Genomic DNA, 26,790 nt, shown 5'->3' with positions numbered 1-26,790 from the left:
GCTGGGAGAGAAAACAGTTCATGCCCAGTCAAAGATTGAGTTGTTTGAAGGGACTGTAACATCAGTCTGGGTGGCCACTGATTGATATTTTTGGGCGACATTGGCATATGTACATTTTGTAATACTGGGAGCAATTAATTTTCTCGCTTCTTGAAAGCTTACTTTATTTTCAATTTTATACTTCACAATTTTCTTTTCAGTTTTCCACCTGTCGCATGTCCGGGAATAGGCGGGATGGTTGCCTTTACAGTTATGACAGCTCATTTCTGTTGCTGAACAGTCATTTTGAGTATGATCGGTGGACCCACAGTTGGGACAGACTGGGTTTCCTCTACATGCCGTTTGAGAGTGGCCATACTTTTGGCACTTACATTCATCTCAATGGATTAGGGATGTAGGGTCTAATGCAGCAAAGAAGATAACCTGTTTTTATGGAAGAAGGTAGGTTTGTGGTATTAAAAGTGAGTATAATATTCCTTGTAGGTGCCAGTGTGTTGTCCTTTTTAATCATGATTCTTTTTACTGCAATTACATTTTGCTCCTGAAGTTCTTGACATATCTCCTCCTCCGAGACATTCAGTAGGTCCCAGCTGGATATAACACCCTTAGATGTGTTTAGGGTACCATGGGGAGAAACTTTTACTGAAATTCCAGCAAAATTTGTAACTTTTAGTAGATGCTCCAAATGTTTCCTGCTGATTGTTTCTATTAGTAGGTCTCCTGACTGTTTTAGGAGATCCTGCAAGACTTTCGAGGTGTTTCTGAATAAGAAATGGAGACAATTTGGTGAGAGGCTGGTCTGTAAGTGAGTGCATTATGAGAAATGCAGGAAAATCTATGTTTGATGAGTTGGTCTTAAACCTCTTTGGTTGAGACATGTCATGTTCATTTTCTATGTCTGGCCGAGAAATTGTCGGCTCTAGTGGAGGAAACTTATTGTGTTCCATAATTGGCCCTTGGCAGATTAACTGTTCTGCCAAGATTTCCAGCCCTGCCACGGGGAGGCAGGAGCAGTGACTAGTATGACCAAGCGAGAAGTAGTAGGTGTTAGTAATAAATATATAAGAAATAAAGAAAGGTGACTTTCCTTTCCTGCTCTGTAAAGTACTTTTTTAACAAGAGCTCTTACTGAATAAATAAATTGCTTTAAGGACAGGAACATAAAAAAACTATAATATCACTTTTGGAAAATCACTCTTCAAGCACAAAGAATTCGCTCAGTCACAATTGCTTGGCACCCGGGGCCTTCAGGACAATAAACTGTGTTTGTTTTATATATAACTAATTTATATAAATAGACTTTTACCATATGGAATGGGCGGGCTTTTATTGATAATTATATCAAATCATCATCATCATCAGCCATTTTCAATCCACTGCAGGATGAGAAGGCCTCTCCAGCAACTTTCCAGTTCCTTCTGTTTTGAGCACTGGCCATCCATTTACTACTCAAAAACTCATGAATTTCATCTATCCATCTCCGTCTTTGTCTTCCAGGTTTTCTTCTAGCTCCTCTTGGGTACCATTCTGTTATTTTCTTAGTCCATCTGTCATCATGTCTTCTAGCTATGTGTCCTGCCCAAGACCATTTTAGTTCTTTAGTTTGGATAAGAATGTCCTTTACTTGAGTTTGCTGCCTAATCCATGTGTTTCTCTTCTTATCTAACAGTCTGATTCCCAATATAATTCGTTCCATTCTTCGCTGTGTAGTTCTTAGCTTCTCTTCCATTCTTTTGGTGAGTGCCCAAGTTTCACTTCCATAAGTCATGGTGGGGAGTATACATTGATTCATTATTTTACGTTTCAGACAAACTGGGATATTGCTCTTCAGTATGTGACTATATTTCCTGAATGCTATCCATCCAAAATTTATTCTTCTCTTGACTTCCAGCCATTTATCATTATTACAGCTAATAACTTGTCCCAGATAAGTATATGACTCCACCTTTTCAATTACTGCTCCTTCAATCATTATTTCCCTTTCCGTGGCATACCTGTTCATCATTACTTTTGTTTTAGCCATATTCATCTTTAGTCCAAAATCCTCACTAACTGTGCATAACTGATTAAGATTTTCCTCTAATTCTTTGGGATCGTGGCTTATGACCACAATGTCATCTGCAAATCGTAAATGGTTTAGGTACTCTCCGTTCACATTGACTCCTTTCTGCGACCAGTCTAATCTTCTGAAAGCTTCCTCAAGGGCAGCAGTAAACAGCTTCGGAGATATTGTGTCTCCTTGTCGAACTCCTTTCTCGATTTTAAATTTCCTACTGTCTTTGTCTAGTCTAATAAAGGATGTAGCACTCTCATATATTTTCTTCAAAATCATAATATATGGAGTATCTATGCCTTGTCTTTCCAGTGCCCCAAACATTGCCTTATGCTGTATGGAGTCAAATGCCTTTTCATAATCCACAAATGCCAGGCATAATGGTGTTTTATATTCATTTGCTTTCTCCATTAGCTGTGATATTACGTGAAGGTGATCCATAGTTGAGAATCCTGTCCTAAAGCCAGCTTGCTCTTTCGGTTGATTCTCATCAAGTATTCTTTCTAATCTGTTAGTAATGACCCTTGTGAACAACTTGTAGATATGGGATAACAAGCTAATTGGTCTATAATTTCCAATTTCTGATTTATCTCCTTTCTTATGCAGCAAAACTATGATTGCATTATTCCACTGCTTAGGCATCACACCTTTTCTAATGCACTTTGTGAAGAGCCTTGCCAGTTTTTGTGTTATGTCTCTTCCTCCCAATTTTAACAACTCTACAGTAACTTCATCTTCCCCCGGGGCTTTCTGATTCTTCATTTTCTTCAATGCATGTTCTACCTCATCAGGAAGAATATCGGAGAATATCAGGAAGAAAATTATATCAAATACAAAGCACAAATCTACATTAAACTGTTACTGAATTAGGTAAGAAACATTCAGCAGGTGATGTTTCAGGATTCTTTCCAAACCCTATCATCATACCAGAAAGCCTTTCTGTCTGATGAAAAGATTCAAAACAACAATTTTTATCTTATATAAAGACACAACTAACAGAAAAAAAATATGTAATTAAGTTAGAGAACTTCTAAAACTAAATGTTCCATAACCTACTACTTAAGACAAAATCTACATACCCAACACTATATCTTTCACTTGATCCATATTTGGGATGAGGCACAAATGACCAAGAGGCACAATTCCTTCATTAAAAGAGAGTGGTTTTTCTACCATATACAGAGTATCAGGAATATGAGATATCTGCCATACTTGCTGCCTTACTATATCTGTATCCTGGCCAAGTTGCTCTTCCAACCAGGTCTATTGATAAAATACACATGCTTTATTTTTAAGTAATGTAAGTCATGCAGTTAATTAGTAGGTAGATGTTTTTAATTAGATAAGAACCATTTAGATTACAGATCAATTTGACAATACCAACAGAAAATAATTTCTAAAATTCATCACTATTTTGAGTTTATTCTGATAACAAAGGCGGTCAGCCATTTCAGAGGGAAAAATTACACATCATACTGCCCTTGTGGGCTATGCATGAAAGCTTGAGAGAGCTGATCCAACAATTGACTAGGTAGCTATAAGTTTGTAAGGGAATAATTCAGAGCACAACATGCCTCATGGAAATGGCACAAAAATACAGATATTCTTCCTGCTTCAAAGGAAGAGGTTAGCCTTAGCATAGGCATATGATGCAAGAAAGCAAGCTTATGCAGCATCAGCCAAAAAAAAAACAAAAAAAGAAAGAAAATCACTCCCACTTCACCCCTCCGTTTGTTCGAAATACCTGTATAGCTGAGCCTTAAATTTATTTAGGCTATCAACTTCCACAACAAGGGATGGAAGTCTGTTCCACCACCAACCAACTACCCGCTGGCAAAGGCAAATTTCCGCACATCTATCCTACATGTGTCTTTCCTCAATCTGAATTTATGCCCTCTCAGGTGTTTATTATGAGCAAGAGGAAGAATCACATCGGCATTGAGCATGCTCAAACCATTCAAGGCTTTATACACCTCTATCAGATCATCTCGCTGGTGGTGCCTAGTCTCCAGGCACTGTAATTTGCAAAACTTAAGCATTTCTTCCATTCACTAATCTTGTTGCCCTTCTCTGTACTCGTTCCAGCAGCTCTACATCCTTCTTGAAATGAGGTGTGGCCTGACCATTGCCTTATATAAGGGAATAATCACTTCCTTATCCTTGCTAGAAAAATTCCTGTATATCATTGACAAGACACCATGAACTACTCTTGCAGCCCTTCTGCACTGCTCAGAGAACTTCATATCTGCCTGCACAATAACCCCCAGGTCTTTTATATTCTCTACCACTGTCAGTGTTGTACCATCTGCTCTACCTTTCCAGATCCTGTTGCAGCAGCATAACGTCAGTAGTGTCCTTAACAACGCTGCCAACCTTTGTATCTTCTGCAAACTTGGACATTAAGCTTGATATACCATCATCAATATCATTTATAAATACAGAAAACAATAATGGACCCAAAACAGAACCCTGAGGGACTCCACTAATAACATTAGTCTACGATGAGCAGTGTCCACTGATTACCACTCTGTCTTCTCCCACTCAACCATTCCTGTATCCATAGCAGCAATTTGCCTATTGTCACACTGCTCCAATTTCTGCAGCAGTCTTCCATGTGCAACAGTATCAAAAGCCTTTCTAAGATCCAAATATATAATATCAAAGTTATTCCCTGCATCCAATTCTTTTGTGACTGCATCATAGTATCCAATCAAATTGGTCAGGCAAGACTTCCCCTTAACAAAACTATGCTATATCCAAGCTATAACTGAAGTCTTGTCTAGATGATCCTCCAGTGCTCCTTTAATCAAGCTTCCATTAATTTTCCCGGAATAGAAGTTACACTCACAGATCTATAATTACTTGTGTCAGCCTTTGATCCTCTTTTTGAATTGGGGTCACATTTGCACATCTCCAGTCCATGGGTACCTCCCCTGAGTCCAAGGAAGCTCTCATAATTATGGCTAAGGGTTTGCTTACTTCCTTTGCAGCCTCCTTTAATATAACTGGATAGATCCCATCCACCCCAGGTGCCTTTCTTGTGTTTATCTTCAACAATTCCTCCTCCACTTTACTCTCAGTTATTACAAGATTATCTAGCTTACTACCAGAGTTTTGTTAGCTACCTGTGCAGGATCATCAAGAGCTGAACCATCAATATCAAGTGGACCAATCTGATTCATCCCCTTCCTTCTCAAGTTTACATAAGTAAAGAACTCTTTGCTCTTTTTCTTTGCATCCTTTGCCAAAGATTTCTTGTAATCTGCATTCGCCTGCCTAACCTACTTTGTAACTTGGTTACAGATCAGCTTATATCTATCATAGGCTTCTGTGTCACATGTTAATTTATATGTATCACATGCATTTTTCTTCTCTGCCATGTGTCTCATTAGTTCATCTGACATCCATTTAGGCCTAAGCCTTGAACAATATTTCTTAGTTGGTATGTAAAGCCTAGTAGCTTCCAAGATAAGTTCTTTGAAAGCTTCCCATTTTGAATTTGCTGTTGGTAACATCATCAGTTGGTCCCACTGTATAGAATTTAAATACTGTCTCAGACTTTAAATACTGTCTCAAATTCATGAAATTTATTTACCAAACTCCTAGCACTGGTGTACACACAAGTATACATGCACCTGTTCCTATTCTTAGTTACCCTAACACAACCCATGTGTTTACTTGTACCCCAGTGACTCCCAGCAGTCTCTGAAATATCCTGCATTCTGTTTTCCAGGCTGCTGCTCATTCCAATTGAAGCAGTGCAAGAATCACTTTCACCTCTGCCAGGTGAAATCCCCCCAATCTAGCAGTTTTCCGACCCACCTAACACTGCCTCGATAGCATCAGCAAGCAAATATTCTTGCGTCTTTTCTATTTAAGTGTATCCCATCCCTGTTTCTCCTATTAACAAGTACAGACCAGGCTGAAAAAAATTCTACCCCTTGAGCCTTGCACAATCTTTCCAGGGCCGAATTGATCAACAAGGCTCTCATCATATACTCCCTCCTATCGTGTCTGGTCAGAAATGCAGACACTTTCAAATTCAACCCTAATTCATGGCTTTTTTTTCAACAGTGACTTGTACTTGTTAAGTAATTCTGCAAGTCTCCTACTCTTAATATCGTGAGTACAACTATATCACCTTTTGTGCCCTTAAAAGATGATATCCACTCTACATCATCAACCTTTGCCCCTGGCAGACATACCCTGGTCCTATTCCACCTATCCTTTTTACAAAGCATGTTCCCCGTTTCCCTGACAATGGAGTCACCGTACTAGAACTTAATTAGAACGGTGAATATAATAGTATTAAATAGGTCTGAAAGGCAGAAATTAGTAAATGTGTGCTGACAGTAATTTAAACTAAATTATGTACAGGACTCAAGGACACACAATGTACCGTAGAGATTCAGGATTTTATTTTATTTTAATCAAAGTATACATAAGGGTTGACCCATTTACTGTGTAAAACAAAAGAAAATAGTCATACAGTTACAATAATAAAACAATATAATAAACAATAACACAATAATAAAACAAAATTCCAAAGTATTTACAGGATGCCGTTATGCTGTTTACATTGAATTACACTATTTACAATGACACAAGTTGTGCCTAACATACATCTTCATGATATATTTGACTGCCTATCTGCTCAGAATCTAGTATATAGCATCTTTTGCCCTGTTTAAGTTGTACATTTTGATACATATGCACTTTTTCTGTCACTGGAACAGATTTTTATTATGGAAATGATGTGCTTGTGAATTTTCACCTTGTCTGGAAGTCACAAGAAAAATCTGATGTATAACTGGTAATTGTTGCAATATTGCAAATATTATGTCATACCTGTTAGAAATGACGTAATTTGTTATAGTGTAAATATTGTATTGTTGATAATCTTTGTTTTAACTTACTGACTGGGAAACTCATGCTTCTAAACTTTCAGCTTGTTGAAAGCCACAGAAATATGGTGTATTTGTAATTGTTATCGGTCCCTGAAAGCTGGACCAGTGACAGCTTTGTCATATTTTTATTTTTTTTTATTGTTTTATTGCTCTGGCTTAATATTAAGTTGCAAAGTTGTATAGTGTATTGTTTGGTTGGTCTAGCTTTTGCCCTGACTGGATTAAGTATCAAATATGTGTAATCATTAATGTCTGTCATACCTGTTAGAAGTGTGTGATAGGCCTAATGACTCGAATGAGTACAATGAACAATAGAGTGGGCAGAGAAATAGAGTGGGCTAGTAAATCGGAATGTCTTATAATGGGGGATTTCAACTTCCCAGATATTGACTGGAACTTGTGGGTTGGGCACTCACACACTAGTCAGACATTTGTGGATTTATTGGATGATTGTTTTCTGCAGCAGCATGTTCGAGAGGCAACCACAGAGAAAGTAATACTCTTGATCTGGTTATCAGCAGTGATCATTCATGTATTAGGAATTTGCAGAAAAAAAGAACCACTAGGTGGCAGTGATCACAGTGTACTGACGTGGGATTTACTTAAAGATTTAATTACCATCAGGGGTAAAGGAAAGGGTTTTTGCTTCCGTAAAGGCGAGTACAGTGGTCTCCGACAGTTTTTAAATTCTGTACAGTGGGATCAACTGACGATGTTACCAATAGTAAATTCTAAGTGGGAAGCATTCAAGGAATTAATCGTGGATGCTACTAAAAGTTTCATACCTATTAAGAAATATTATTCAAGGTATAGGCCTAAATGGTTGTCAAATGAACTAATGAGACTCGTAACGGAGAAGAAAAATGCATGGGATGCATACAAATTAACACGTGACACAGACGTTTATGATAGCTACAAGTTGATCTGTAACCAAGTTACAAAGGAGGTTAGGCAGGCGAAGGCAGATTACGAGAAATCCTTGGCAAAAGATGCTAAGAAAAACAGCAAGGATTTCTTTACTTATATAAACTCTAAAAGGAAGGGGATGAATCTGATTGGTCCACTTGACATCGATGGTTCCACTGTTGATGATCCTGCTCAGATAGCAAACAAACTGAATGAGTATTTTGCATCTACATTCACACGTGAGGAATTATTAAGGTTTGAAAATGATAGAAGGTTATCAAATTGTAGCAGGATACTTAATGATTTTGTAATAACTGAGAGCAAAGTGGAAGAGAAATTGTTGAAGTTAAACGTAAGAAAAGCACCTGGGGTGGATGGGGTCTATCCAGTTATATTAAAGGAGGCGGCAAAGCAACTAAGCAACCCGTTAGCCATAATTATGAGAGCATCCTTGGACTCAGGGGAGGTTCCCACGGACTGGAGATGTGCAAATGTATCCCCAATTCACAAAGGGGGATCGAAGGGTGATACGGGTAATTACAGACCAGTTAGTTTAACTTCTGTTCCGGGTAAAATAATGGAGTCGCTGGTTAAAGATGCATTGCAGGATCATCTAGACAAGACTGCAGCAATAATTCATACACAGCATGGGTTTGTTAAGGGAAAGTCTTGTCTGACAAATTTGATAGGATATTATGATGTGGTTACAAAGGAACTGGATGCAAAAAATAATTTTGATATCACATATTTGGATTTCAGGAAAGCTTTTGACACTGTTGCGCATGGAAGACTATTGTACAAATTGGAGCAGAATGGTATTAAGGGTAAGTTGCTACAATGGATAAAAGGATGGTTAAGTGGGAGAAGACAGAGGGTAGTAATCAATGGGTGCTGCTCTTCTTGGACTAATGTTATTAGTGGAGTCCCACAGGGTTCGGTGTTGGGTCCACTGTTGTTTTGTATATTTATCAATGATATTGATGAAGGTATATCAGGCTTAGTGTCGAAGTTTGCAGATGATACAAAGGTTGGCAGGGTTGTTAATGACAGTAATGGCAGTGTGCTACTGCAACAGGATCTAGATAATTTGGGCAGATGGGCTAAGAAGTGGCAACTGAAGTTTAACCTTGACAAATGCAAAGTACTGCATATGGGTAGAAGTAACCCCAGAGAAACGTACCAACTGTGTGGTACTACACTTGAGGTGGTAGAAAATGAAAAAGACCTGGGAGTAATTGTGCAGGCAGATATGAAGTTTTCTGAGCAATGCAGACAGGCTGCCAGGGCAGGTCGTGGGGTTTTGTCAATGATATATAGGAGTTTTGCTAGCAGGGAAAAGGAGGTGATTATCCCTCTGTATAAGGCATTGGTCAGGCCACGCCTTGAGTACTGCGTAAAGGTCTGGAGGCCTCATTTTAGGAAGGATGTAGATTTACTTGAGCATGTACAGAGAAGGGCAACAAGATTGGTGAGGGGAATGAAGGGATCCTCTTATCAAGAGAGGCTTAAGTACTGCAAATTGCAGTGGCTGGAGACTAGGCACCTGCGCGGTGATCTGATTGAGGTGTATAAGGCCTTGAATGGGTTCAGCACGCTGAATTCTGATGGGATCCTTCCACTTGTTCAGATTACGAACCTAAGGGCGCATAAATTCAAATTGGATGTGCAGAAATTTGCCTTTAGCCAGCGGGTGATTAATTGCTGGAACAAACTTCCATCTGTCGTGGAAGTTGATAGGTTGAATAAATTTAAGGCGGAACTGGACAGGCATTTGGAGGGAATGGTGTGATTTTTTTTTTTTTTTTTTTTTTTTGGCTGATGCTGCATAAGCTCATACATTTGCTTTCTTGCATCACATGCCACTACTACTACTAGTACTTTCTTATGGACTTTCATTCTGGAAGACATAAGTGAGTCTTTTATTTGCAAACTTTCAATTCTGCAAGTTGTAAGTTGACTGTGAAGATTAAATTTTAAATTCCTTGGTATTAGTTGGAGATTGATGTAATTCCTCTACTGTCACTTAATCCTAAGGTCAATCATTCTTTGGCTTAGTAACTTATTTTGCTGGTAATGTCACTGTTATTATTACTTCTGGAAGTTGTAAGTTGACTGTGAAGATTAAATTTTAAATTCATGGGTATTAGTTGGAGGTTGATGTAATTCCTCTGCTGTCACTTAATCCTAAGGTCAATCATTCTTTGGCTTAGTAACTTATTTTGCTGGTAATGTCACTGTTATTATTACTGTGGCCTGATGCCTTTTGTCTAGGGTTTGAGTATGGTATATGCATATTTAAAGTAATTAATTGTGCTGTATATGCTTTGATAATGTATTTGACAGTTACATTTAATTAGTTTTTATATTCTGATGTCTAATTACACTGAGATTGTTGTGATAAAGTTGTTATTGAGATTTCAGTAATATACTCTATTTTTAACTTCTTGCTCCGCCTTGTCTTCGACCTGAAGAAGTGTTTAAATATATTTTAGCTATTTTACTGGCCATCTATCTGTTGGCTAGTTAAGTTGTTTACTTAAGATGATCTTTTTTTTATTTTATGAGTGTTAATCTGTTAGAAATTGTATATAGAACTACAGATATTGTTGATTGTTCTGTAGATAATTTTCGGTGTAGTTACATAGTTACTCTGTTCTGAAGTTAGATGCTGTTTATAGCAAAGTTTATATACAGCTAGTTAGCTGTTTATAGTTTTCTTGTATATAGCTGGTTTCCTTCGAGCTGAAGTTCTTCCTAACAGTGGTTTGAAGTTTAGCTGGAAGTTCCTTCCACTCTCCACTTATTTCTTTTCTTTTTTTGTTTACCACAATCTATTTCTTCTGTTTTCTGATGGATCCATCTGTTGATCCCTCACTTTACTATTCTTTCCTAACCCACACCAATTTCGATACTTCTCCCAACTTATGCCCTTTCCAATTTCTCCTATTTTTTCCGTCAGCTGGAGTTAGTCCCAACCAATGTGAGCAAGATGTTAGTAGATACTGGGCACCTCCTCATGGCAGGGATGGGGGAGGGGGTGAGACACGGTGACCTGGTGTTTCTGCTTCTCATCCACTAAGAGCCAGGTGCCGGTCAATACATATTATACTTACATTCCAACACTTTACATAAAAATGGGTGGCATTGGCATTAGCCTCTCCACAAGATGTTAATCAGTGGCTAATGGGGGAACCCTGGGGTCTGCTGTTCAACACATGAATATTTGAATGGAAAGTATCCAGCCTTGGCCAGACAAAGACTAAATTATTACTAATAGGTGCACGCACACACACACAAAAAAACTTAACTTGTAGTACAATGTATTTAGAGCATAGAACATATTGAAAGTATATCTTCTAGGTGTTTGCTTACAGCATTGAAATTATAATGTGAAGTTAATTCATATAGTGAAGTTTCCCCTATTTAGAGTTATACTAGCTGTGTATGAAGAAAAAAAGTGTTTCTAACTTAGAACTTTCCAAAAGAGAATGGTGACAAAACCACTATATTATAGAAGACCACATTTACTGAAAATGATAAGCACTTAAGTATAGCAATTGATGACTAAGAATCCTGTACTACTCAGTAACTGTATACTATACTATATGGTAACTGTATATAATAACTGTATACTATACTATACTATACTATACTGCGTGTATACATTGTGCATGTGTACTGTCTATGAATTGTGACTTGTCAAGCACTAGGCCTACAGACTTCTGCCAAACTAGTGAATCAAAGACAGAGATATGCAAATTTAAAATTAATTATTGTACTAGCAGAAATGTATTAATTTAATTCTAATTAATGTTATCCTTTGTATATAAAGAATCATGCACCTTTGTTAAAACAAGGGTGCACACACACTCTCTCTCTCTCTCTCTCTCTCTCTCTCTCTCTCTCTCTCTGTGTGTGTGTGTGTGTGTGTGTGTGTGTGTGTGTGTGTGTGTGTGTGTGTGTGTGTGTGTGTGTGTACACTTATACAGTTATGTAAGTGTATTACTTGGTATATTTTGAACTGCATCATACCTGTGGCACATTTTGGTGTGGTGCTCTATCATGTGGTGCTGTATCCGAAATGCAAGGAGAGAAAAATGGTAAAATAAAAAATGTGTAGGTTATATTTACAAAACAAAACACTAAAATAATATGTTGAAAATCATAAAGAAATGAAAATAAATGAACTGATCTTCTCACTACTTACAAAGAAAAATATTTTAATTACAAGTAAAAAAAGCATAAATACAAGGAACTAACTTTAAAAAAGACAATTAAGTTCATTCGTTTATCCTAAATTTTTCTGAGGTTAAATGATACTTTTCAATTGGCAATGTTAATACAATTTTAATATTGGCAAAGCACAGTTCATTGTCATGTATTTTCATGGTACAGACAGACAAATGGAAAGATGTTCCTTTTGCATTTGCAGTTAAGGTAGTCCTTTCAAAGATAAAGGAATTTGGTGGTAGGGATCATTTCTCTTATTGGTTTATAATTTTTTTTCTCTTTGTTTTCTAAATATTTCCTTTATGAAAAAATCCATTGGCATATTTTTTGTTTTAAACATTAACAAAGACATGCACTTATAAGAGAAATAATTAGAAAACTGAAGTATTTTAAAGGGGAAATTAAAACCTTGACTATTTGACCTGTCACATAGAATGTCTTTAAAAATTACAGCTGTGAATTACAGGCTCTGAAAAAGCGATCAGTGTTTGCCATTTTATTTACCTAATTGTTATTTTATACTGAACTTTATAAGTAGCCACATAGTTCTAGATACGTTGGTTATTTTTATTTTAGATGAGAGTTTTTGTAGATTACTACTTAATATACTTAAAACCTTTGTTCTGTTCGAATCTTGCAGCCATTGTTTTTGTATAGAGTGGTAGGGAATTCAAATTTTTAATTGTGGTAACTAGGTAGCTGTAACATAAAATTATATGGCGTAATTCGCATATAATTCCTTGTGGTCATCACAGACATTCTCTCAGATATGCCATATGAGCTGTACTTGCTACCTGGGAGTCTAAAATGCTGATGGAACTGATATTCGGTTGACATAAGTCAAGTGGACCCAATTTCGGCAAAGTCCGGATGGTCTGTGACAGCCAAATCCTCTGCTTGCACCTTCACGATGGTAGGACTGTTAGAAATCCAGGATATAACCTCCATGCACAAGTACACTGTGGGTGACCACCTAGGTGTGAATTAATGTAAGCAGGGGTCGAGGTGTGGCACCGACACCACATGGAGGAATGCCACCCCTCTATGTTACCAGGCAGTACTAGGTGGTAGATGACTCATCAACCGATGCAATACCACCACTTTGCTTATTGGAGGCTTGAAGTGGTGGAACCCATGTTTAGTCTCTAGAGCTAAGTTCCGGTCAACCCTTCCCTATCTCTTCCATCATGCAGTATGATTGATGACTTTTGAGGTTATGACGAACATCGTGGCGAGATGCAATATTCCCTACCTTTTGAGGGTACAGCTCTAAAACAGTGTTCGCAGGCCGGCCGCTAGTTAGTACACCGGACCAAACCCATTGGTAATTCTCTAGGAGGCTTCCGGATCAGCTAGTGTATAATCCTGTTACCTCTACTCTGCCAGATAGTGACTGGAGGGAGTCCGAGTAGTGTGTATGCGGGGAGCATTCTCGAGGCCACATTATGTCAAGGATCTGGGTATATTCTTACCATGGGTACGCCATATCCAAAAATTTCATTACTTCAAACAGCATGTCCCACCCACTTTTTCTTACTATTCAATACACCATGATTTGTCAAACTAATAGAGCAAGCTTATCTTCAATAAGATCTAAACCTCCCAAGCACTTCATAATTAATTTCACAAATAAACATAGTCTCAATTCTAATCTCAATAATGTCCATTTCCACTTGCAGTCTGCCAAACCCCCCATGTACTTTTTCTGACAGAATCTCAGTTATCGGTTGATTCAACTACTGCTCATCTCAGATGCCCAAATTATTCACTGTACGATTCCTTTCATCTCAAAGGTGGTACTTGTGCATATGTCCTTTCTGATATTCCATGTGAGAAACTTGGCAATTTGGAATCTTCTCTCTTTGAGCTTCTCTGGCTTAAAATCTCTCTACCTCATTTTGTCAAATTCATCTGTTGTCTCTACCATTTTCCCAACTCCACTAATCACTTTGAGCTCTTCGACTTCCTCTCTTTGCAACTTGACTTTCGCCAGTCCAACTTTCCTAACAGTGAGGTAATTTTCCTTGGTGATTTTAATGTTACCAACTTCAGCTGGCTTACATTTTCTAGTCACACCGACCCAGCTGGTCGAGATGCTGAGGCTTTTGCAATTACTAATGACCTTGCACAGATTGTTCATTTACCTAAAAGAATACCGGACAATCCTAATCATACAGCCAACACGCTTGATCTTTTTCTCACAAACAAGCCTTCTAAGTACACGGTCGAAGTGAGTGGTCCTTTAGGTACCCCAGATCACAATTTGGTGATTGTCTCTTCTCCAAAGGAGCCTTTATCTCATGGCTATTCCCAACCTCGTGTTGTTGGCATTACAAGAATGCAAAATGGGATCATCTGCGATATTTCTTTTCTTCTTTTCCTTGGTTGGATTACTGTTTCAAAACTTCTGGTGTCAACGTTTGCTCAGATCGTGTCAGTGAAATTATTCTTGCTGGAATGGAATCCTTTATCCCCCACTCCACTTTAAAATCTCGTCCTTTATCTAAACCTTGGTTTTCCAATAAATGTGCTATGGCGTTCAAGAGAAGAATGTTGCATATCGTAATTGGCTTGTTTCTAATTCTTCAGTTTCATTTTCTGCCTACACCAAAGCTCGCAAAATTGTAAAGCAGTTATTAATCAGTCCAAACTAGAGTTTGAACAGGCTAGGAGTAGAAAACTTGCTTCTTGCCCTAATGGTAGCTGAGCATTCTGGTCTCTTGCCAAAGCTATTGGCCGCAACTTTTGCCCATCTCTGCTCCCACCTCTGTCCAAACCAGATGGTTCTGTTGTCAATTCAGCCAAGGATAAAGCTGACCTGCTAGCATCCCATTTTTCTTCCAACTCATGTATTAATGAACTTGGTAAAACACCTGCCACCATTCACAACAGGCTCCATTCAATGCCTCCTGTGGTCTTCCGTCAAAAAAATGTCAGAAGGATTTTGACAAATCTTGATGCTAGGAAAGCTCCAGGTCCCGATGGTATTTGTCCACTTGTTCTCAAAACCTATGCTCCTGAACTTACTCGTATTCTTTGCTGCCTTTTTTCACTTTCTTATTCCAAAGGTGTTTTTCCTTCTTCTTGGAAATTTGCTCATATCCAGCCAGTTCCTAAAAAGGGTGACAAATCCCTCCCATCCATTTATCGTCCCATTGCAATTACTTCTACTCTTTCTAAAGTAATGGAGAAATCAATTAACCGCCAATTCTTAAACTACCTAGAAACTTTCCATCTGATCAACTATCACCAGTATGGATTCTGTCAGTGTCGATCCACTGGTGATATTCTGGCTTATGTTACCCATTTAGGGACTATTCAATGGAAAGGTTCGGTGAAACACAAGTAGTTGCTCTTGACATCTCAAAGGCTTTTGACTGTGTTTGGCATAAAGGCCTTCTAAACAAGCTTCCATCTTATGGTTTGCCAACTGTTTTTAGTAATTGGTTATCCAGTTTTCTCTCTGATCGCTCACTGAGTGTAATGGTAGATGGCTCTCTGTTTTCTAACTTCTCCACTAATGCTGGTGTCCCCCGAGGTTCAGTTCTTTCCCTCACTCTTCTCCTCTTGTATTCCCTCACTCTTTTCCTCTTATATATTAATGACCTTCTTCCACTGACTGGAAATCCTGTCCATAGTTCCGCCGATTATAGCACATTGCATTCTACTTTCCATTTTGAGAAACCTTGCCCTGCTCAATCAGCTTCAACTTCTCGAAAATCTGCTACCAATTCCTTAAATGCCGATCTTCATTGATTAAAACTCAGTCTTGTCTTATATCTCCCAAAAAAAGATTCTTCTGCTCCTATGCTTATCTTTGGTGACACTCCGATTTCTAGGCAAAATGATATATCTCTTTCGGGGATTACCCTGAAGTCTAATCTCTCTCTCTCTCTCTCTCTCTCTTGGCAGAAGCACATTACAAATATTGCTACCTCTGCATCTAAAAAACTTGGTTTTTTCTTTCGCTGTCTGCGTTACTTTTCTTCCAAACAGCTGCTCCCACAACTGGGGTGGTGCTCCCAAAACCTCTCTCAGGCTTCCTGATTCCATTCAGAAGAGGGCAGTTAGGTTAATTAATGATTCATCTCTAACAGAGTCTCTCCACTCGCTGTCTCACAGATATACTGTTTCTGTTGCATGCTCTTTACAGATACTCCCATGGGCACTGTTCTTCTGAATTGGCTTCTATAATTCCAGCTCTCTCTTTCAAAATAGTTCGAACACATGCCGCCACCAGCCAACATCCATTTACTGAACAACCTTCCTTCAAACGTATTTCCTGAAAATTACAGTCTACAGAAGTTCAAGTCCAATGTCAACAAATATCTTCTTTTGTCTTCTCAACCTCCAACCCAAGCATGGTACTAAATACTATAGGTTCTAATACCTCTCGTGTTTGGGGTTTACATAAAAAAAAAATTCAGCCCTGGAGGAAATGTGCAAGGCTCAAAGGGAAAAATTTTTTTCAGCCTGGTCTGTGCTTGTTAATAGGAGAGACTGCTTCTACAGGGATGGGATACACTTAAATAGAAAGGGTGCAAGAATATTTGCTGATGCTATCGAGGTAGTGTTAGGTGGGTCGGGAAAAAACTCAAGACTTGCATGCCTTGAGTACTGCGTGCAGGTCTGGAGGCCTCATTTTAGGAAGGATGTAGATTTGCTTGAGCGTGTACAGAGAAGGGTAATGAGATTGGTGAGGGGAATGAAAAGATCCCCTTACCAGGAGAAGCTTAAGTTCTGCAAACTGCAGCAGGTGGAGACTAGGCACCTGCGAGGTGATCTGATTGAGGTGTACAAGGCCTTGAATTGGTTGAGCACGCTGAATTCTAATGGGATCCTTCCACTTGTTCAGATTACGAACCTAAGGGGGCATAAACTGAAATTGAGGACGGACAGATGTAGAATAGTTGTGTTGAAATTTGTCTTCAGCCAGCGGATGGTTAATTGCTGGAACAAACTTCCATCTGTCATTGTGGAAGTTCATAGGTTAAATAAATTTAAGGAGGAAGTGGACAAATATTTAGAGGGGATTGTTTTGTAATTTTTTTTTTTGGCTAATGCTGCATAAGCTCATATACTTGCTTTCTTGCATCACATGCCACTACTACTACAATACAGTGTATAGAATCTACCTATATGCTGTGTGATACATACAAAGCATATATTACCCTGCTCAAGGATGGGGTTTTCTATATAACAAATTTTTTTATTCTGAAATTTGATATGTATTTTGTAATTTATCTATTTTTAATAAGTGTTTTATGGTTAAAATATTAGTACAATCCATTTTTTTTGCATCATCAGCATGTATATATGCCAGTGGTGGAACAAATATGGATTGTAACCAAGTTCTGTATATATTTGAAAAATAGCACTTGTTAAATTCACTTTTCATCAGTCAGTTTTTAATAAGAACATAAAACTAGAACTAAAAAAACACTCCACAAAGCTCTGTTAACCAACTTCCATGCAATTATGAGGCTGGTAAAAATGCTTGATTTATGGACAAAATTTTTTTTTTTTTGGTTATTGAGACAAGAGCTTCAGAAAAGGAGACGTTTTGATGATCCTATATCACATTCTGTTGAATGTGATATAGGATCATCCAAATACAGTAAACCCCCGCTGTTCGCGGTATCTGACCGCGAATACGCGGTCGCTGATTTAATATAAAATGAAACCTAAAAAAAAATGTGAATTTTAAAGTGCCATGAACATTTTCCGCCATAAAAAAACATTGGCGGGGCTAAAATTATCTTTCCCAGTCAAAACAGCGCTGTGGATGGGGGGAGAGGGGTGACAAAATTGCGAGCGTTGATGTTTCTCGCTAATCCTTGTTCAATATGTGTTATGCGCTTGTCATGGAAGGTTTCGTCGTTTGCTTTTAATTTATATGCTTATAAATTGAATAAATTTATCTTTTTGTAAATTGATATGCTTACAAAAGTGATAAATCTACCGTTTTGAAGGGTAAAACAGACTTTTTCGAGTGTGTTAACGGAAGAAAATAACTTTATTGTGGACAAGTTCTTTCTAACCCGTATAAAAATATGGCTACGAATAACAAGGGAAATGTGAAAAGATCAAAGAAGGTGATGACAGTAGCGAATAAAATTGAATTATTAGACAAAATTTCTAATGGTGAAAGTGTCTCCTCAGTGGTAAAACATAAAATCAACGAGTCAACGGTATGATAAATCAAGAAATCAGAAGAAAAAATCCGCCGTAGTGTCTGTGAAAACGCGCTAATTGCTTCAAAAATTTGCTCTGTAACTCGTAATGTTAAATTAGAAAAAATGGAAAAAGCTTTAAATCTGTTTATAGAAGACCGAACTCAAAATAAAATTCCGTTAAGTTCACTCACCATTCGTGAAAAGGCAAAACTCCTTTATCAACGCTTTAGCGAAACTGGTGATAGAACTGGCGGGATAAGTTCTTTAGCTAGTAAAGGCGCTGGTTTGAAATATTTATTTGAAATTTCTAATAAATATTAGATTTAATATTAAATAGTTTCTTATTTTCATTTTGATGCCATATGCTTGCATTTCACTATGTACTGTCTATGTACATAGTCATATTATGAAGGTATATATAATACACACAGACAAAAATTTGACTAGTTTTTCTTATATAATTCATATTTTGGAACCCCTTTATTACTATGGGAGCCATAACTCAGTATTCACGGCATTTCTCAGGAACATAACTCCTGCGAATAGCAGGGGTTTACTGTATATGATATCAAAATTATTTTTTGCATCCAGTTCCTTTGTGACCACATCATAGTATCCAATCAAATTGGTCAGACAAGACTTCCTCTTCTTCCTCCTTTAATATAACTGGATAGATCCCATCCATTATTTTATCTTTCATCAACCTGTTTGGACGTTCATCACATTATCTCTGTATTCATCTCTCACTGGTCTATTATAATCGTGATTGATAAGGAAAGCAAATGAATGACTGCAGAGCTGACTGATCAAATAGAGCAGAAAAAGATAGGATGGGACAGTTATAAAGCGATGAAAAGCACTGGAGCCTACAGCAGGTACAGTTTGATTTGTAATAGTACCACAAATAAGTTCAGAGAGCTCAAGGCTGCATATTTGCTTTCTATATTGTTGTCTTTAATATTAATTTTATACATTTTATATACATTATGGTTGTAATACGTAATTGCTCCACAAGTGCATTGACCCATAAATATTATTTACAGTTTGTTACAATTATTAACTTTCTTTCCTTATTACTCATATATTAATATATATATATATATATATATATATATATATATATATATATATATATACACAAATTCAATAGATATGGCATGGAATGGTACCTATCATTACAGATTAGGGTTCAAATACGGAATTGGCAGTGAATGTCTGCAACATGCAAGGGACCCTATCAGCTCCTATATATAAGGCGGAGCTGGTAATAATCATAATTCCATATTTACGAAATACAAAATCTAAAATACCAAATTTTACCAGTTATTATTAAATAGGGCTTGCATTGAGGGGCGGCGTCATGGGGTTAGTGCCTCTCAATATATGCCATTATTAACAACCAAAACTATCTTTCTGTTAGTTTTATGTTCAGCCTGACCATATTTATGTTATACTGAATATGGTATAAACCAGGGGTGGCCAATGAGTCGATCGTGGCTTTAATTTCAGTCGATCACGACCAATTTTAAATATGCAGCCATCCCTCGATTTGTGCACCTTGTGCAATGTAATTTTTGAGATGGTAGATCGTGGCACATTTTGAAAGAAAAAAAGTAGATCATATCACAAATTAAGTAGGCCACTCCTGGTATAAATCATAAGTTAAGTGAAATTAGATTAAGGTAATTTGAAATTTAAGTTGATATTAGTTCTATCCTTGCGGCCTTTACCTTTTGTCTCAATCTACTTCTATCAATCTCTCTCTCTCTCTCTCTCTCTCTCTCTCTCTCTCTCTCTCTCTCTCTCTCTCTCTCTCTCTCAGGGTTACTCGGGAATTTTTTTTTAACCGGTGCAGCATAAGCCTCAGGCTTCCTTGCACCATATGGCTAATAATAATAATAATAATATGAGAAAGCATTGGCTAAGAGAGCAAAAAATGGGGAAAAGGAATTTTCATGTATGTGAATACAACAAAGAAGAAAGCTAATCAAATCGGACCCTTGTGCACTGGGTGTGGGAATGTTTCAGATAATCCAGTGGATGTTGCAGATGAATTAGGTACTTTGCATCAGTCTTTACTGAAGAAAGTCCTTTCATGCTGAGAAGAGGCTGTGCGAGTGAGTTTGGGCCATATGAAATTAGTAATTTCATAATTACAGATGATTGTTTATCAAAAAAACTTTTGAGCATAAACGCAAGTAAAGCTGCCAGAGTGGATTGCATATACCCTGTAGTTTTGAGGTGGAGTGCAAGGGAGTGTATTGAACCATTGAGGTTATTTAAGAGCATCTTTGGACTCCGGGGTGGGGGGGATTCCTTTGGATTGGAGAAGTGCTAAAAGCGGTTCTAAGAGTGAAGTTGGTAACTACCACTGAAGTCAGACTGCTTAGTCTGACTTCAGTGGTAGGAAAAATCTTAGAGGCAATGATTAAGAGTACACACCAAGGAGGCCTGACTTAGCCAAGCGGTCAGGAGCACGAGTGCAGTAGCACACGCTCTTTGAGTGGACAGGGGTTTGAGCCCGTGACTGCTAAATACGATTAACAATTTGTATTGATTGATTTATTGTAAACTTGACTGATCTGGTGGTTGTGCCGGAGTATAAACAAGGACATTTAGATAGATATGGCATTCTGAAGGACACACCATGGGTTAAGGGGAAAATCATTTTTAACTAACTTAGTATGCTATTTTGACAGATCTGGATGTAAGGAACAATTTTGACAGAATTTATTTGGATTTTATCAAGGCATTTGACATGGTCCATCATGAGAGATTACTATATAAGCTGGAACAGCTTAGGATTACTGGAAAGATTTTAAGATGGATTGCTGGGTGGCTGCATGGCAGAAGGCAGAGAGTTGTGATTAATGAATATTCTTCAGATTGGTCAGATTGGTGTAATGTCAGGAATTGGTTCCCCCAAGGTTTGGTGCTTGGAACACTGTTGTTTCTCATTTTTGTAACTGACATTGACAAAGGAATAAAAGGCATGATGTCAAAATTTGCAGATAATGTAAATATTGAGTCTATTGATCAGTGCCAAGCAGTGCTACTTCAGAATAACTTGAACAGACTTTAAAGATGGTCAGAGAAGTGACAGCTATGTTTTAATGTAAATAAATGCAAGGCCTTATGCTTGGGGAATAGCAACTCCAAAATAAATTTTACACTTGGTGGAGTTGAATTAAAACCAGTGGAGAAAAAAGGATCTGCAAGTTATGATACGGGCAGATACGAAGTTTCTGAACAGCATAAACAGGCAGCCGGGGAAGCCCATGGTGTGCTATTGAATATTATCCATGATTATCCATGAAATGTTATCCTGTAGAGATAAGGAGGCAATTGTAAGACTACATTTGGAATACTGTGTTCAAGTATGGAGACCTTATCTGAAAATGGACATTGAGCTTCTTGAAAGGCTCCAAAGATTGACAACTTGAATGGTGAGATCAGCAAAATAATGTAAATTTGCAGATAATGTAAATATTGAGTCTATTGATCAGTGCCAAGCAGTGCTACTTCAGAATAACTTGAACAGACTTTAAAGATGGTCAGAGAAGTGACAGCTATGTTTTAATGTAAATAAATGCAAGGCCTTATGCTTGGGGAATAGCAACTCCAAAATAAATTTTACACTTGGTGGAGTTGAATTAAAACCAGTGGAGAAAAAAGGATCTGCAAGTTATGATACGGGCAGATACGAAGTTTCTGAACAGCATAAACAGGCAGCCGGGGAAGCCCATGGTGTGCTATTGAATATTATCCATGATTATCCATGAAATGTTATCCTGTAGAGATAAGGAGGCAATTGTAAGACTACATTTGGAATACTGTGTTCAAGTATGGAGACCTTATCTGAAAATGGACATTGAGCTTCTTGAAAGGCTCCAAAGATTGACAACTTGAATGGTGAGATCAGCAAAAGGATGATCATATAAGGAAGACCCTGATTATTATTTGAGCTACAGAGCTTGGCAACCAGGCATCTCAGAGGTGACCTGATTAAGGTTTATAAAGCTCTGAGAGGGATTAGGAAAAAGAATGAATGTGGAATTTTACTGTTATAAAGAATTCCAGAACTAGGTGCTGTAAATTCAAATGACAAGGGAAAGATTAGGTATTAGGTATTAAGATTAGATTGCAGGAAGTATTCTTTTAGCCAGCAAGTCATTGATTGCTGCTGCTGGAACAAGTTTCCCTTTCAGGTAGTTGAAGCCAAAGGTGTATTGCTAAAAAAAAATAGTACTGGAATTCTCGTCGTAAAAAAAATAGGTACTGGAATGCTCGTCATAAAAAAAATAGTACCGGAATGCTCGTTCTCCAGAAGACTATATGATAACGCCACATCGATTGTACGGTAACTGAATCAGACTTCAGACTCACAGTTCATAGAACAACCAGTTCTAGCATTCAGCTCATGGTGAATCAAAATGTAGTGTTCGCATGCATCACAGTTTATCTCATTCGTTGGATCTCTTTATCTAACATATTGTACTTTAGTAAGAAATGTTAAAGTTTCATTGCAAAATTTATATTTTTGTTTTTAAATAAATTTTTAAAGAAATCTATTAATTTTAAAGATGACTATTAATATATATTTTTAGTAGCAATGGGTAAAATAGATATTTCTCCCTCCTCTTTGATTATGCCATTGTATCATAATATTAGGTGTATAAATTTAATGATTTTCTATTATGACATTTAGAAAAAATGTACCGGAACATTGTTCCATCGCATTCCGGCCCAAATACACCACTGGTTGAGGCTGGCAGTTTGAATAAATTCAAAGGTAAACTGGATAGTTATCTGTATGAGGAGGGAAATGCATAATTTGTATTTTTATCTACATGTTTTTTTTTTTTTTTTTTTTTTTTTTGCCAGTGCAGCAAAAGCTTGAAGCTTCCTTGCACTATATGGTAAATACTATTACTATTACTATCCTTTACTAATTTATTAACAGAACAGTACAGTTTAGGCTATTATTTCTAGACTCCATTGGCAACGCGACTTAGAAAATTTGTCATCCTGTATATTTATTTATTTTTTTAAATAAATTTTAAATGGTATTAGTTGTTAATAAACTTTAAAGTTCTCTTAAGAAACCTTATTATTTCTTAAACTGAGAGAGTATCATCTCTGGGTTGTATCGTATGCATCCACTGAAAATGAAAAACCCAGAAGAAGAAAGTTTGCAGGTTTTTCATTTTATACATGGCTAACCGAATGGGCAATTACAGCATACTATTCTCGGGTGTTTATTACAGCTGTCAATTAATAAATATATATGAAATTCACACTTTTTTTTTTTTTTCTAGAATTCTGATTTTAATAAAGTTTTGTTGTTTTATGCAAAAAAGAAAAACAAACTATGGGGGTGAGACAGTAAAGCAGTCTGAAGCGCTGTGTTATTTCCAACCACTGATTTCATTATTCTGTAACAACCATATGCATGCAGACATCACACGCATAATTAAGTTCAAATGATCACATTGACACAAGAAAAAACAACATTTAATTGATTTGAACTGTACATGGTTAATGTTCATGCAAATAGATGAACCTAAAAAATACAGAAAGCAGAATGGTAGTTTTAAAAACCATAACTTTGCAAATTGTGTTCATTATATGTGCAAATGACTATATATAAACAATACAATAGCAATACACAATAAAAACTAAAGAACAATATTGGCAAGAACTGATAACCTAAAAATATAACTCACCTTTGCTTCTTCTACATAGGGCGTAAAGAGACGAGGCTTCAAAAATAAACCCTGATTCCCTCTTCCTGGGATCCACGCATGAGGGTGAAGATTAGACCCATGACCAATACAAGAGTCATCACCCAACATATAACTAGGAGGAGTGCTGATTAATCCCCGGCGGATAGCAGAAACTAGCACTTCACTGTCAGGAGGAAGGACGTGATCAATTCTTACATGGCAAAGAAAGTCTGAGATTAACTCCCTCAGTTCAACATCACTAAGATCTTTCTTTCGAAGACCTCGTCTACTCACACTATGGGCAGTGTGACTAACAATGTTTGGTTCTGGGTAAGCAAAGCAAAAATGAAAATTTAAAATAACTATATTTTGTGGGTATAAAAAAATCTAAAGCTGGCATATAAATATATACTGCACTACTTTTAATATCAGAATACCCTTCTGTTGTTAACTGGTTGTGTCCTACTCAAGCGCATATCAGACAACTATAACTATGATGTAGGCCTTTTGAGAAGCTTGTAGTATGATTGTAAATGCAAGTTTGTTGTTTGTTTGTTTGTTTGTTTGTTTATGGGCTTTATGCACAAGGGCAACAAAGCCATAATGCACCTAATGTAATGTTAGGTGAAATATGGCCTTGAAATAAATACATGGTTTTATCTATGAATGTGGTTGAAGTTTAGACTGCATTGTATCCATTTGAGGAAAGTAAAAATTTTGGCCGTAGGTGGTGTACCTGCTAGAGATCAGCAATAGTGAGAGATGTTTATGGGGAAATGAGGCAAACACAGTATGTCGGTCACTATTGTATATGGGGAAATATACAATAGTGACCAATAGGAAATATACAATATATACAATAGAATAGAAATATACAATAGTTCTCCTTTTGTTTCCATCAGCAACGATCACCAAATCATCCGCATCGGCTATCTTACTGATACCATTGTGTTCCGCATTAATCATTGATCCAGCACAGCGTTCCAGAGGAGAGGTTCCAACACTGATCCTTGGGGGCATCCTCTTGAAATCTGAGCCCAGTACGTAAGATGTTTTGCCATATGTCTGTCGCTAAAGTATGATTGCATAACACTGTAGATATATGCATCACACTGCGGATCTCAAGCTCCTGAGGGCACTTTCCCACCATAAAGTGTCAAACGTGCCCTGAAAGTCCACAAACACAGCGAGTACGTATTTATCAGGTGAGTTGTACACATAGCTGGTCAGAAAATTTATAGCATCTTCAGTCAACCGTCCTTTCTTGAAGCTGTATTGTGCTTCTGAACATAACTGATGATCTTCTAGCATTTTTTGGATTCTTGAGGCTAACGTTTGCTCAAACAATTTCCCCAGGTTTGCTAAAAGCGAAATAGGTCTGTAGGCCCGTGGATCTGATATTAATTTCTCAGGGTTGTGCAGTATATTAGTAGAGCTATTTTCCATTGACGAGGAAATATTCCTTCTAGTAAACACTTATTCATCAAATTTAAAAGAATGTGTGGGAAAAATTCAAAAAATTTAACTATGACTGTGTTCTCAGTCAATACCAGGGCATTTCTTACCATTGAGCTTTGCCATGGCAGAGCCCAAATCCAGGAGTGAAAAGGGTTCAATGTCTGATGGTCCTTCATACTTTTCATTATCATGATGTATTTGCATTTGTTCAGGTGAATCTAGATTCGATATATCTTTGGGGAATAGGTTGTTAATTATGGAATCCATAGACATCCAGTCTTGAGCCTCTTGACCATCTACTTTAACTGTGTTATAAACATCTCCGCAAGCCATATTGTTCCTTAATATCCAGTAAAGCAAGCCCTGCGGTTCTTTATTTCCTATATCCATTACAAAATTTTTCCAACAACTTTCTTTTGAGTTGGAAATTGCCTTTTAATAGTTTTTCTTTAGAGTACTGTAAGCTTCCCTGAAGGTCCGAACATCCTCGGCAGAAAGATGCCTATGTCGCTGGAATTCTTTTCTAGCCTACTGAACTTGCTTTCGCAGATTACTTAAGTCTGAAGACCACCAAGGAACAGAAGTTCTTCTTGTCTGCTTTCTTTTGGCTGAGTACTCCATTGCCAAATACAGGTGGGTCTGGACGAAATTTGTAAATTCCACTGCCATCATAGCATTTAAACTATCTACAACATCTGCAGAGAAAATAGTGAGAAGGTAATCTCTGAATTTGTTCCATTTAATGGTATTCATTGAGATATTGCTGTCGAGGCTTCAAACCAAATACAATAGCGTGGTGGTCGCTATTCACAAGGCTTGGAATAACATCCCAGTCAGTTAGAATTTCATCTATTTTAATCGTGGTAAGAGTGACAACTATGTTTGATTCGCCATTCACAGTAGAGAATGTGAATGGCTTGTCAGGCAAGTTTTGCACACTTAAGTTGTAGGATGAAAGTAAATCCTCAAAAGCTAATCCTCTAGGGTCGGTAAAACGGCTGTGCCAGAAGTTGGATTTGGCATTTAGATCCGCTGTTATTATAAGATTTTTAGAAGCGAAATTAGTACATATATTGTCCAAACAATGGAGAGTCAATTGTATGTCTTCACTAGGCAGACAGTAAACTGATGCAATGTAAAAATTTATGAAAGGTGTAGAAAGAACTTTTATCCCCTCATATATAATATTACCTAAATTTGGATTCTTATCGGCCAACGCTGTCAATGAATTTGAACCATTATCACTCATGTTTGGTTCTGCTGTCCGTAAGTTGTACTGCTTTTAAGTATTCTGGACACTTGGCATCCCTTACTGAATAATTGTAATCTCTACC

At 37.4% G+C, this 26,790-nt stretch overlaps 1 protein-coding gene across 1 annotated transcript in view; it reads right to left on the bottom strand.

Annotated features, from left to right (window-relative positions):
- LOC150089854 (BTB/POZ domain-containing protein 7) overlaps window positions 1-26,790 on the bottom strand; it is a 360,234-nt gene that overhangs the window by 179,047 nt on the left and 154,397 nt on the right. Inside the window, exons 5-6 of the mRNA XM_090390112.1 lie at window positions 23,999-24,324; window positions 3,133-3,316 (exon numbers count right to left, since the gene is read on the bottom strand). Of these exons, the coding sequence (XP_090246238.1) occupies window positions 3,133-3,316; window positions 23,999-24,324 (510 nt within the window). The remainder of the gene's footprint in view (window positions 1-3,132; window positions 3,317-23,998; window positions 24,325-26,790) is intronic.

This window comes from Mastigoproctus giganteus, chromosome 2 (genome assembly GCF_048544385.1).
Source record: "Mastigoproctus giganteus isolate SK-2022 chromosome 2, ASM4854438v1, whole genome shotgun sequence".
NCBI classification, from domain to species: Eukaryota; Metazoa; Arthropoda; class Arachnida; order Uropygi; family Thelyphonidae; genus Mastigoproctus; species Mastigoproctus giganteus.
Note: the sequence above shows the minus strand (reverse complement) of the source record. Positions and strands in the feature narration are given on the sequence as shown.